This window comes from Rousettus aegyptiacus, unplaced genomic scaffold (assembly GCF_014176215.1).
Source record: "Rousettus aegyptiacus isolate mRouAeg1 unplaced genomic scaffold, mRouAeg1.p scaffold_m13_p_4, whole genome shotgun sequence".
Lineage (NCBI taxonomy): Eukaryota > Metazoa > Chordata > Mammalia > Chiroptera > Pteropodidae > Rousettus > Rousettus aegyptiacus.
Genome location: NW_023416307.1, coordinates 104,031,408 through 104,044,947, shown reverse-complemented (window position 1 = coordinate 104,044,947; position 13,540 = coordinate 104,031,408). Strand labels below are relative to the sequence as shown.

At 35.4% G+C, this 13,540-nt stretch overlaps 1 protein-coding gene across 2 annotated transcripts; it reads left to right on the top strand.

The window, feature by feature from the left end:
- The first annotated feature begins 1,243 nt into the window (after positions 1–1,243).
- On the top strand, positions 1,244–12,838 carry KBTBD8 (kelch repeat and BTB domain containing 8). Of its 2 annotated transcripts, XM_016150227.2 has the most exons (4): positions 1,252–1,338; positions 1,986–2,196; positions 5,839–6,953; positions 9,552–12,838. In XM_016150227.2, exons 1-4 carry the CDS (start codon positions 1,323–1,325, stop codon positions 10,013–10,015), a joined length of 1,806 nt encoding a protein of 601 aa, XP_016005713.1. In that variant the 5' UTR covers positions 1,252–1,322; the 3' UTR covers positions 10,016–12,838. The 2 variants fall into 2 exon arrangements, with proteins under 2 accessions (XP_016005714.1, XP_016005713.1); XM_016150228.2 differs by lacking the exon at positions 1,986–2,196 and having other exon boundaries at positions 1,244–1,338.
- Positions 12,839–13,540: the final 702 nt, after the last annotated feature.

The following is a 13,540-nucleotide window of genomic DNA, read 5'->3' as shown; positions in this document are numbered from 1 at the left end:
TTCAACTGTGTAATCTTTTTGGTATTAGAAAATGTGTGCATGGACTAACATCTCTACTAGAAATTCCTTTCCAAATCACTGATAATACTTCTTTACATTTCAAAGCTCTAGAAATAGTATTTCCAATGTTAGCTCATTTGTGCCTTACATTTATTTTTAAAAATATAAAGTATCTATAATGTACCAGGGACCCTCTTAGATACTAGAAACACAAATTGAAATATGTCACCAGTAAAATTTCTACTTTCTTTCAAAAGGCTTGCAGCCTATGAGGCATTAAAAATAGGAATTATTATTCACATGTTACAGGTGAAGGAGCTAAGTGCTCAAGAATTAAAGGGTCTTATCTAAGGTCTTACATTTAGTAAGTAAAGAGCCAGAGATTCAGTAATCGACCCTGGCTCCAGGCTCAAGGCACTCTCCAATATTTCTTCAGAGGAAATCCCAGACTATTTGGTATCTTAACTCCTCCATTTCCCAAGAGGAAAAAGGAAAGCATCTTGAATCTCTTTATAATGTTCACGTGCTCTTAAAAGTGGAACAGGTGTTTTATGAGTGTTTGAGAAAAGTAGGCATGAGTGGGAGTTAAAATCCTGAGCACCCGTTGTAACCAGACCTAGTTAACCTGTGGAAACTGGAGCACTCACTCGGCCAAAGGCGATGGCTATTTCAATTGGGTGTCACAGGTGACTCATCAGAGATGGGTTACTTTTGGGCCTCCTGATATTATCCTTCAGGGTGGGGGGTCAGATTTCCTTCGCATTTTTGGACAACAGCCCTCTTCTCCCTTTCCAAATTTTTCTGGTTTCACAGCCCGCTTTCATACCGGAAGCTAGTCATTGGCAGGAGGTTTAGGGAATGAAGAATGAGATTTGAAAAAAAAAAAAAAAAAGCCGGGGACCTGAGCAAGGCCTGAAATGGGGTAATTTGCGCTTCAAGAGGTTTCCCTACCCTAACCCCTCAGAATGACAGCTCTCTACAGCCAGAAGACTACCTCTCCCCGCAGGCACTGCGCGCTCCACAGACACAGGCTGGCGGGCTCCCTGCTCTCCACCTCCGCCAGACTGGCCAATAGGGATACCCGGCTTGGGCCTCCGCCCAACCCAGACCACGCGGGAGAGAGGGCAATAAAACTACATTTCCCGAGTAGCTTTGCGCACATTCTGACCAATCAGCTCTAGGAACGCGGAGTCTAGGGGCGGAGCCGGATGCATAGCCCACCCCATTGGCTAGGGGAAGCTTAGAAGAGCCGGAACCCGGGAGAGAGAGAAGCGAAATGACATTTCCTCTTTAAATAGCTGGAGCCGGGGCCCCGTGGAGAAATGGCCGCGTCGGCAGGTGGGTCGTATCGTGGCTAGGGTGGTGAGTTGCGAGGGAGGTGGGCCGGGGTCCAGGCTCGGGCTGCGAGCTATGGAGGTGGCGATTAGGAACTGGAGAGAAGGATGGAGAGGTGAAGAGGAATGAGGGGAGGAAGGATGGATGGATGGCGTGGAGGGCGGTGGGCGGTCCGGCCGAACAGGGATGGAGAGGCCGGGTACCCGCTGCGGTTCCGACTCTTTCGAGAGGCGGTTGAACCGGTACTGACGGCCGCCATCCATTGAGCGTCCCTCGTTAGGCTCCTGCCCTCCGCTCTCAGCTAGGACGTACCGGCTCTCGGCGCAGTCGCCACAGACACCTCGCCTATTCTGTCCGCGCGGTCCCTCCGCGAGCACAGGGCATCGGGCTCGCCGGGCTCCTGGAGAAGCTGGCTGGTGTTTGAACTCGCAGCGCAGCTCGCTCTCTCCCAGATTCTGCCTCGCGGTCCCATTTGTTGGTGTATTTATACATACAAGTATTTTCGTACGGGGGGAAAAAAAGAAACAAACAAACAAACAAACATAAAAACAAGCCAAGCAAACAAAAACAAAACAAAACAAAACAAAAAATCCCGCGACGCCGTAACTGGCTCCGAACTTCTTGTGGTTGTACGATTTTTCTCCTCCTAGATTTAAATAAGTCTTCCCCAACACCGAATGGGATTCCATCTTCAGACACAGCCAACGATGCCATGGACCCCTTCCATGCTTGCAGTATTCTTAAGCAACTCAAAACAATGTACGATGAAGGACAGTTGACAGACATTGTAGTGGAAGTGGATCACGGGAAAACATTTTCTTGTCATAGAAACGTTCTTGCTGCAATCAGCCCTTACTTCAGGTATGATGATGGTAGAAACTTCAGTTGATATCGCATAGAGTTCCCTTTCTTCCCCGGTATTGGCCGTTTGATTACCATACTGAGATACTACAGTGAAATGAAACCAATGAGTTTGTTTCCTGAAAATAGGTAACAGGCCCTATTTTATTAAACTCTTGTTTTTGACTTGTCAGATTCTTCTAGAATTCAGGTGGTTTTTTAAGTTAGTGAATATGTTTTTCCTTGTCCGTTCCAAGTAAATGACCAGAAAATCTAGAATTATGTTGCCCAATATGGCAGTCACTAGCCACTTGTGGCCATTTAAAATTAAACAAAATTAAAAATTCAGTTCTTCAGACACACTAACCACATTTAAAGTGCTCAGTAGCCACATGTACAGTGTAGATATAGAGCATTTCCATCACCGAAAGTTTTATTGGACAGTGCTGGAATAGAATTTATTCCAAAAATTTACCCATGATGCATATTTCTTCAGTGCATATCTTTTAGAGTTTAAAACATAATAGCTCGTTCTTTTGAAAACAAATTATCGTTAATAGATTGTTTTAATGCAATGGGTGGCAAGTAAAAGCAGTGAAATAAAAATAAATGAAATATAGTTTCTATGTACCTTATGCCCAGACTAGTGATATTTCCAAGATTTCCAGAAGTATTTTTAAGCAGTTTTTATTTTCATTTCTCTTCATCTTTGTATATCATAAAACTTTGAAAAGTAAAATTTCAAAACTCAAGTCTAAAAAATAAGTTCAGACTCTAAGAAAAGATCAATGATAAAGGTAGTTTCCTGCTTGAGTTCAAGTTCTTTTGTTTCAAGTGCTCATTTTTTTAAGCCTTTCAATATTCAGTAATGGTGCATGAATGACAAATATTTTCTCAACCACATTCTGCATTTTCCTTTTAAAGGTGCTTACCTTTATAGGGCATATAGCAGTGTGGTGTTCCAGATGGTAGTTTCTGGTTCCTCTTTCTCAGAATACTGGGTTAAATATAGTCACTTCAGTCTGATGCTTATGATGTAACCATTTAGACTTGCCTAGGGTAGGCCATTGGGTTATTCACCACCACAAGGCAGTGAGCTGGAAAAAAAGAAGAAACTCATATAGTATGCAGAAGGTATGAAGTTTGGCCTTGGAAAGGAAATGGCTGGTAAGACTCACTTATCCAGACTATCCATTAGATATAGTTAGGTCATTTGTGTGTTTAAATATGTGTCACAATTAACTACTTATCAAATTCTGGTATAAGCTTACTTTACGTATATTTCTTTATAATCGACAATTCTGTCTTCATACAGTTGTTATTCCTTTTTTGTATATGAAAAAATAAATAAATAAAACAAAAAACAAAACCCTGAGGCTCAGGGAGGTTAAGTGGCCTGTCTAAATCATCTATCTAACTAGTAGGTGACAGAAGCTGGATTTGATTCCAGATCCAAGCTTCTTATGACTTTTAAGGAACAAGAGTGGGTCCTCTTTAAAGTTGCCTTTCACTAATTTCTATTATAGTAGATTTAAATATTAAAAAAAAAAGGAAACTTCACAGTGAAAATGTCTGTCTCTTACTGAAATGTTATACTCTATCTTATATGATTTAAATGTCATACTTAATTAAAATTAATTTTGAAGACCTAGACAAATCACTTTAAAAGAAACATGCTATAATAGAGTTTCTTAATTTTCAAGAAGTTAAAGACATGCTTAGAAAACTTTCTAAGCATAAGATGTGTGAATTCAAATGAAGATATTTGACTAGAAAATTTAAGGATTCTTTTTTATCTCTTGCTAGATATATTTGTACAGAAGTTTCTTGGCACAGTGCTGCTTTATGTGAGATATAGGATGTCATACTTAATAGTTTCTAAGTCTTGCATCACTGGTGGAAGAATTAGAATAGCTTGGAATATGGCATAGCTGCTTTATGATCCTGGTAACTTGTCAGAATTAAAATTTGTATGATTACGAACTTTTTGCTGCTCAAGATTTTGTGTGAGGAGGTGCTCCCACTTTATATGGAGTTTACATAAAAAACTTAGAACAGAGGAGAGCTGATCAAGTGTCACACTGCTCCTGTGTGTGAGACCAGCCTATTTAAGTCAGTAGTAGTTTAGTTCCCATGATAAAGGAGTATGTGGTAATGTTCTCCTTTGGGAGTTAATCTTTGCCTAACGAAGGGCTTTATTTTTCTTTTTAATTGGTAACTGTATAGCTGAGTTTTTCAGCACCTGATTAAAAATAAGCTCATACATTGGAACATCTAGTTTTCAGTCATCAAAAAGCCTTTGTAATATAAACTTAAATTTCACAATGTAGAAATAAAAATAGGACTCAAAGATGGTTGATCTAGGCAGCAAGCTGGGTCCTTGTGATACCTTGTATACTTCCAGTATTTCTCATATTGCATTTTTAAATCCAGGTATTTGACTTAGACTTCAAAAGTAACTGGAGGTCTTCTCATTTAAAGATATTTTCAGAATATAACTCTTAAAAATAAATTTGGGGGGTTATGGGTCTGTATAATCACCAAGGTTACTTTTTCACCAATTTTATCACCAATGTTAGGTCAGTTTTTTTTCAACAGACATCTAGTAAGTATCCTAGCACACATAGCCATTTTTTTCTCAAAGGCTTTTAAAAAACAGCTTTTGGTTTGATTTTGATATTTTAATTTTAAGAGCAGCCTTGAAAGAAACCTTAAAGGAAGGAAAAGAAAATTAAATAATGTTTGTAAATGACAAAGAGCCAGGCTTTTGGCTACATAATATTTTGGCAAAGAAAGGCCCATAAATTTTAAGTAAAATGTATTTTTATTAAAAAATAAAAAGCTTGGTCTCAAAGGCAAAAATTTGGGATTTAAAACGATTCTCTCCAAAGAATTAATTTAATTTCTAAACTCTCTTTAGAAGTAGTCATTATATTCAGCCTACCATAATCTTTATTTATACACAGATATAAGTAGGTAAAATATGGTAACTTTGAAAAATTTAAGTATATATCTTTAAGCAAAGGTTTTCAAAATGTCCATTATCGATAAGTGAATTGATCTTCTTTATATCCCTTATAATAATTAAGGAAGCATTCAAGAGATAGTTTTAAAAAGGGAATAAGACTATGTGAAGAACATTTTATTTTTCTAAGATGAAAAATTTAAAGGTATATTTTGGTCATCATTTTCCTTATAAATTTCCACTGGGACATAAAAAGTTTTATTAGACAGTCTCTACATGCTAATGTATCACATTAACACCCATAGGTATTCTAAAACTTTTTGACTGGCCTGGTGATTTAAGATCTTAAGTCTCTAAGGCAGTTTGACCAGAAGCGTGGAGAGGGGCTCTAAGGAAAATAAAGTGTCTTGGAATATTCCACGCCACATTTTGGTGTATTTTAATTAGGTATATTCTCCTTTTCTCAGAGTTGGCACAAAGTGGACTGGTCCTGAGAATAGTATTTTTGAGACTATTCAGACTAAATCCTTCTGCTACATGATCAACTTTTATTCTCATTCAGAATATCAGGAAACACATTAGGAAATATTTTTCAATTTCAAAGGTTATCTCTGGGGTAAATTTATACTTTTAAAAATTTGCCACCATAATTTTTATTTGTAGCGCACATATAATATTAACCACTTTTTCCTTCCTAGATCCATGTTCACTAGTGGCCTTACAGAAAGTACTCAAAAAGAAGTTCGAATAGTTGGTGTTGAAGCTGAATCGATGGATTTAGTGTTGAACTATGCCTACACCTCCAGAGTTGTTCTGACAGAGGCCAATGTTCAAGCTTTGTTCACTGCAGCTAGCATCTTCCAGATTCCTTCCATCCAAGACCAGTGTGCTAAGTATATGATCAGTCATTTGGACCCACAGAATTCTATCGGGGTCTTCATCTTTGCTGATCATTATGGTCATCAAGAACTCAGAGATCGATCAAAAGAATACATTCGTAAAAAGTTTCTGTGTGTCACCAAAGAACAAGAGTTTCTCCAGTTGACAAAAGACCAACTAATAAGTATACTAGACAGTGATGATTTAAATGTAGATCGAGAAGAGCATGTTTATGAAAGCATTGTAAGGTGGTTTGAACACGAACAGAATGAAAGAGAAATGCACCTTCCAGAAATTTTTGCCAAATGCATACGTTTTCCTCTAATGGAAGATACCTTTGTAGAGAAAATTCCATATCAGTTTGCACAGGCTATAGCCAAAAGCTATGTAGAGAAGGGACCATCCAATACTAATGGCTGTACACAGAGACTTGGAATGACTGCATCGGAAATGATCATATGTTTTGATGCTGCCCACAAACACTCAGGAAAGAAACAAACAGTGCCTTGTCTAGATATAGTCACAGGAAAAGTGTTTAAATTATGCAAACCACCAAATGATCTAAGAGAAGTTGGGATCCTTATATCCCCAGACAATGACATTTACATTGCAGGAGGGTACAGGCCAAGCAGCAGTGAGGTGTCCATTGACCATAAGGCAGAAAATGATTTCTGGATGTATGACCATTCCACCAATAGGTGGCTATCCAAACCATCCTTACTTCGAGCCAGAATAGGATGCAAATTGGTGTATTGCTGTGGTAAGATGTATGCAATTGGAGGTCGTGTTTATGAAGGTGATGGGAGAAACTCACTAAAATCTGTGGAGTGCTATGACAGCAGAGAAAATTGTTGGACAACTGTTTGTGCAATGCCTGTTGCAATGGAGTTTCATAATGCTGTGGAATACAAAGAGAAGATCTATGTTTTACAGGGTAGGTGCCTAAGTGATTTAGTTCTTTATGAAAGGGTAACAGGTCAAATTGTGGTTTACTTATACTAAAAGAGATGAGTGTTCCTGTTAATTGAGGAATGCCACTGGCTTTCTTATTGTAAACTTTGTTGGAAGAGTCTGTTCTTTAAAGGACTTTTATAAAAAAAAAAATAAACTTTTGAATAAAAAAGCAGGTATTTTTAATTTACTAAAATGATCTTGTAAGTTTTTTATGTTCTTATTCTGTTTTTACATGTGGAATAAGTATTTTAATAAGTAATAGTTCATCATTTTTGGAGAACTATTTTAGAGTTGTTTTTAAGACTTTAAACAAGAAAGCAAGGTTGATAGATGGCTTTTTTGCACTTCAGTAATATATAAAGAGATGTAGCAAATACTTTACTTATGGAATTTAAGGATTAGTTTAAAAGAAAAAAGAACAAAGCATTAAAAGTAATACTAATCAATTACCAAGGAATTTTCCATAAGCCTTATGATTGCAAAGGTTATCAAACGTAATTACAAAGAGTTTGAAATTACAGTCTTCAGATTTTAATTTCACTGCAGTTTAAGTTGCTTTCCATCATATGTTGTTTTCAATTTTTTTTACCGAAAACCTTTGCGATGTCACCTTTTTTTTTTTTTTCAGTATAAGAGGGACTATCTATAATACTTACCTTTTAAAAAAATTTTTAAATCTTATTGAAGACCGGTACTCTGGCAAAGATGATACAGTAGAAGTAGAAAAAGTGACTGGGCGAGAGTAAATAAGATACTTGTTCCAGGGTTCTCATTTGAGATAATTAATGTTTTTCTTGTGTTTGGTTTATTAGACATTTTAGTTGTTTGAGTGTTGAATGTAATATTAATAAATCCAGCATCCTTATTCCTCTTTTGTGTTTCTTAATTTCTTATATATAGATGTTTTCCTCACTACTTTAATAAAACAAAAACTTAAGGGGCAACTTCTGTGTAGATGCACATGAGTTTTTAGCTCTTAACCCATTGTTTTCTTCAAATTATCTTTGCTCTAATCCTTTGACTTAAGATTTCCTAGAAAAGCCTGAACCTGTGTGTTCAAAATCCAGTATACAGTTACTTCTCCAGAAGTAGTATTCTAATACTGTCTTTAGTAACCTCTAGTACTGTTTAGTGCCTCATTTTAGTCAAACAGAAGCATGAACATAATTTAGATTTGTTGCGCTTGCCAAAACAAATGGAATATAAGATAGATATCTAATCTATCGAGTATGATTGGATAAATTATATCATCCAATATGATGAAGCTCTCACTACATGTACTTTGGTCTTAGCGGCTAACTAGTTAGTTGATAGACATAGAATTAATTATGAGACTCCCAATTGGAAAGTAAAGGTGGTGTATTAATATAAATACTAAAGCAAAGTTGCACTGAATTAATAGAATTTCAGTGCTGGAATGAAAATTATTTAATTCGAAGTTGTATTACATAAGAGGAATATGAGGTTCTGAGGGTTTTCTTAATTACCCATCATTGCCTTTAATTTATTAAAGAGGATTTTAGATTTTAAAAACTTTAAAGTTTTTATTCTTATCTTTTTTTGCTGTGAATCCTGTTATAAGTTAGTCGCCTAAGGGGAGGTGATGTGCAAGCAAAAGCTGGGAGTTTAATTAGCTATTATAAGAAAAATTGAAATTACAGTGTCACTATTAAATAGGCAGTTAAATTTGTAGATATGAGTAAACCTAGTTCAAAACAGTTTTCAAGGAGAAGCTCAATTTAGAGGTAGGTTATTTCTGAATAAAGCTTCTATAAAAATAATTTGACATGAATAGTCAGAAGCTTATCTACTCCATGGCTATTAGAGTATCATTTAATCTGTTCATAAAGGGTTCAGATTTTTGTATTAAGAATTTTATACAAATGTTATAATTAACCAAATTCTGTGCATCTTCACTAGTTTGATTTTTTTCAGACATTTTTATGTTAGCAGTCTGACCCAGCACACCCTTTATTGTCAAAATAGAATTGAAAACAACTCAAAGTCAACTGTATAAACGATGTTTTTTCATATTAAAATCATGTTTTTGCCTTTTGAATATTTGTCTTCTCATTACTGCAACACTAAAGTAAACGCAAAAGTGACCTATAGACACAAATCCGAACAATTCTATGTACTGTCTTCTAATTAAATAATTAGCACAAAAATTTATAGTGGTTTGTTTATGTTGAAGCTATATACATATTTTGATCTCACTGGCTAACCTTTAGAAATAATGCTTTTTTAGACCTAGCTTAAAATAAATTTTCTGAAGTACACAATTGCATAAAATAAATGGAACCAAGCTCTAAACTATTATTCTGCCATCAAGCCAAAGTAACTCTTCACCCCTCTCCATTATGAATACCCCCAGTTCTGGTTAACTATAACAGTATGTGTTATGTTGTGCCATGGAATAAAGTTTTAAGATACTTTGCAATTACTGTATCTCTGGAGATTATAAAAAATATTTTAGAAAATGAAATATTTGAAAAATTATGTTCTTTAGTTTTCAACATAACTACCAAAAAGAGATATGTAAATGTATATATTCTTTTTTTTTTTTTTTTTTTTTTAGGAGAATTTTTCCTCTTCTATGAGCCTCAAAAAGACTACTGGGGTTTTTTAACCCCCATGACTGTGCCTAGAATCCAGGGCTTAGCAGCTGTATACAAAGACTCTATCTACTATATAGCTGGAACCTGTGGAAATCATCAACGTATGTTTACTGTAGAAGCCTATGATATTGAGCTCAATAAATGGACTCGTAAGAAGGACTTTCCATGTGATGAGTCCATAAATCCATACCTTAAACTGGTACTTTTCCAGAATAAACTCCATTTATTTGTTCGAGCTACTCAAGTGACTGTTGAAGAACATGTCTTCAGAACCAGCAGAAAAAATTCACTTTACCAATATGATGACATCGCTGACCAATGGATGAAAGTGTATGAGACCCCTGATCGGCTCTGGGACCTTGGCCGGCATTTTGAATGTGCTGTTGCTAAACTCTACCCTCAGTGTCTTCAGAAAGTACTTTAATGAGTAGCAGGCCTTAATGAGTTCGCTGACATCTGTGCTTGAGGAAACCGTCTTTCAATGATACTAGTAGTGTTGTCAGTATTTAAGAAAAAGCTGAGAGAGTTTGTACATGGAAGTGGGTGCTCTTAAAGATAACATTGTAGGGAGTGATTTCTTTACATCTTTGATATTTTCATTTCAGTAAGCAAAAGGTAACAAAGTGCAATTATTAGCATTTTTTTTCTAGTATAAAAGCAATCATTTTCATTCTAGAATTTTGTGATAGTCACTGAACTACCAGATGAATTAATAACTATGCAGTCTTGTAAGAGCAGTTAGGGTGTTATTGGTTAGAGAACATCCAAACTTGTTTGATGTGACTTTTTATTTTGAATACGGGTAAAAATCTGAGGCAATATCACTAGGGTGTTAGCTGTGATCTCTCAAACACAGAAAAGCACTAACGTAGATCCTCATTCTTAATATATATATATTTACGTACTGTTTTTAAGCGTACTGAGATTTAAATGTGTTGTTATTAGAGTAGATTGAAGGAAAACAAATCATCTCAGAACTTTTAGTCTGATTGTTTCATATTTTCCATGTAACTTTAAGCTAAAGTTTCTGTTAACTTTTCAAGTGCTAACACTGTCTCACGTTAAAAATCCTGAAAAGGGCTCATTCACAGGTGGCTGGTGCTAGTGTAATTCATGTGTATAGCTAGATAGATTTAAATTGTCTGAACCTATGCTTACCTTTCGAGTTGGTATTGTTAGTTTTGTGGCCATAGTACTTGACCTGTTGAACTCTTGTGATTTCACAAGATTCTTTACTTACATGATAGCAACGTATGGCTAGTTATTGGTCTAACTAGACTCAATCTTAGAATAGTGAGAACATTCTACTTAGTTTGCATTAATGCGGGCCATTTTGTTGCCTGACCTCCTTTTCCATCCTTTACCTGTCCAGTCTTTATCGGTACATTGAAAGGTAACTTATTTCTTTTCTGCACAAAGCATAATGTGAAGTTTTACATCTACTTTTAAAATTCTGTTTTCTAGAAACATAAAACTCCTACAGTGGTTGAATTTAATACTTTTAAGTTACATATGACAATTAAAACCTCATTTTTTTTTATTTTTGCACTTAACAGTGATGATTATCTTTACATTGAAAACCTTGTTCTAGCTGAAAATATTGAGAAGGAAAAGAGTAAGTGAATAGAATCATAGTTATAGGTACTAAATTGTGTTTCATATTTAACTGATGAATTTTTAAAAAGCAGTTAGGAATATTCACATAAAGGACAAACTAACTTATTTATAATACCTAAGTTAGATGTTTGGATCAGTAACTTATTTTTTACTATGCCTAGAATAATCAGTAAAGGATGTAAGTGTAGGCCAGAGTCTGTTCTCAACTAGAGTATTTTGATTTTCTTAAAACAAACTGGCATGGTTTGTATTAGAAACTCTTGTACAAATTGTAATGTGATACTGTGAAACAAATTTAAAACATTGCCTCTTTGCATCACATACCTCATTTTTCAGAAACTCCAAACTGCTTGTCTTAGACCTCTACAAGTAGGGAACGTTTTCTGAAGAATTCAAAGTAGACAGAATTTATAGAATTAACATCTTAAAATCTAATCTTGGAAAGCTAGATATGTGGTTTTTTATTATTGGCCTTGATGGTTTATAATTTCTTTATAAACTTTGTCAACCAATAACCAGTTTTTCTTTATCTTCTTTTTCCTTCATCTTCATGCTATTTGGGGGCTGCTTCTATGAGTTTTTTTGGAGCATATTTACAGTGTTGCATTGTAGAGGGGAGGGAGAGACAAAAATAACTTTTGCAAGAGATGTTCATATAATTTATTTTTGAAAGCTTTGTTGAATAAGATTTCCTGCCGTTTTTTGACAATCTTCTGTATTTATTTAGAAAAAGTGTTACTTGAAAACATGACATAGAACGTTGTTAGTAATTTACATGTGTCGTATAATATATAGGAGTACAACACACTGTGGTTAATTCTACAGTAGGTGTATTCTGTTGATCTGCACAATTGTTGATCCTTTTGCTATAACAATTTATATTGAGGGTGTGATCTAAGTATAGTCTAGCAAAGCCAAGGTTTAGAATTTTCTATGGGAGTAGAATATATATTGACTTTTGTATGAAGAACTATTTGTTTAAATTATATAGCTGGGAAATTTTGCCACTTTTAAAATGATTTCAGAAGAAGTCCTAGATTAGAAATATGTATGAGTATATGTTTAGATATTTAAGGTATATTTGCATAATGTGTTCAGAGAATATAAAAGGCACAATGGGTACCGCAGAATTGAGGTCTGAAATATGCCAGTCCCACTTTAACTTTGTTTTTGCATTTGAAGAATGTATGTAGCACTTTCCTATATATATTTTTTATACATTGAAAACTGGACTTCGTATACTGGAAAGTTTAAGTTTTATTCTTTATTTTCCATTTTTGTTTTCTGTTCTACAAAGTTGATGCTTAAGCATCAAACTCATCTCAGTGATGCATGGTAAAAAAGTGGATGTGATCTGCAAAGAATCAGATTCCCTATGTTTAAAATGTCATTCATGTTCAGTGCTCAGGTATGTAGTAAGTACTGTACTCCTTTGAGGGCAAATGTGTAGATATTTTTAAACATTTTGCCATAATTGCACAAGTTTTTGCATTTTTACCTGATGGCATTGTTTCTTATAATAAAACCTTTTGTGATTGAAAACTTCCATTGTTGTAAACTGACCTGACTAGTGAGTTTTGCAGGGTTAATTTTTGATGAAAATAATAAAATACCTTATGTCATGGTGGAATGGAATGAGATTTTAATCTATCAAATATTTGGCTTCTGGTATAAAATGAACTAGTTAATATAATGCTCTTTAAATTCTAAAGCAAACTCATTTATATTGGGAACTCCTTTGTTCCATTTGTTCTGGCCTAACTCTTATTATTCCACTCTTCTCTCTCATACTTCATATCTAATCTCTCAGAAAACCCTATTGCCTCTTCATACCCAGAGTCTGACCAGTTACCACTTGCACCACTCTTACCTTAGTCTAAACTAGCCTACCTTGTCTGCCAGAATGCATTGCTTGGTCTCCCTTTTATCACCTTTGACACCTAGTACTTATTCTGTAGATTAGATTAGTAGCCAGAGTGATCCTGTTAAAACCTAAGTAGGATTATGTCCCTCTTCTGCTCAAACGCTTTAATGGCTTCTGATCTGCATTTGTTTGAGAGCCAAACACCTTTCTTACATCGTTTAACTTCCCATCCCCACCTCTTGGACCTCATTGCATTCCACCAGTTCACTCTGTTCTAGCCACACTGCTGTTCCTCAAACATGCCAAACCCTTGCTATGTCTTTTGACAAGGAAGCCCTAAAAATTCACTTACTTTATTCAAGTCCCTATTAAAATTCCAGAGAGGCCTTCCCTGATCACCTTATGCAAAATAGAATATCATCCTTTCAACTCAACCCCCACCCATACCACCTGTTATTTTCTTGCTTT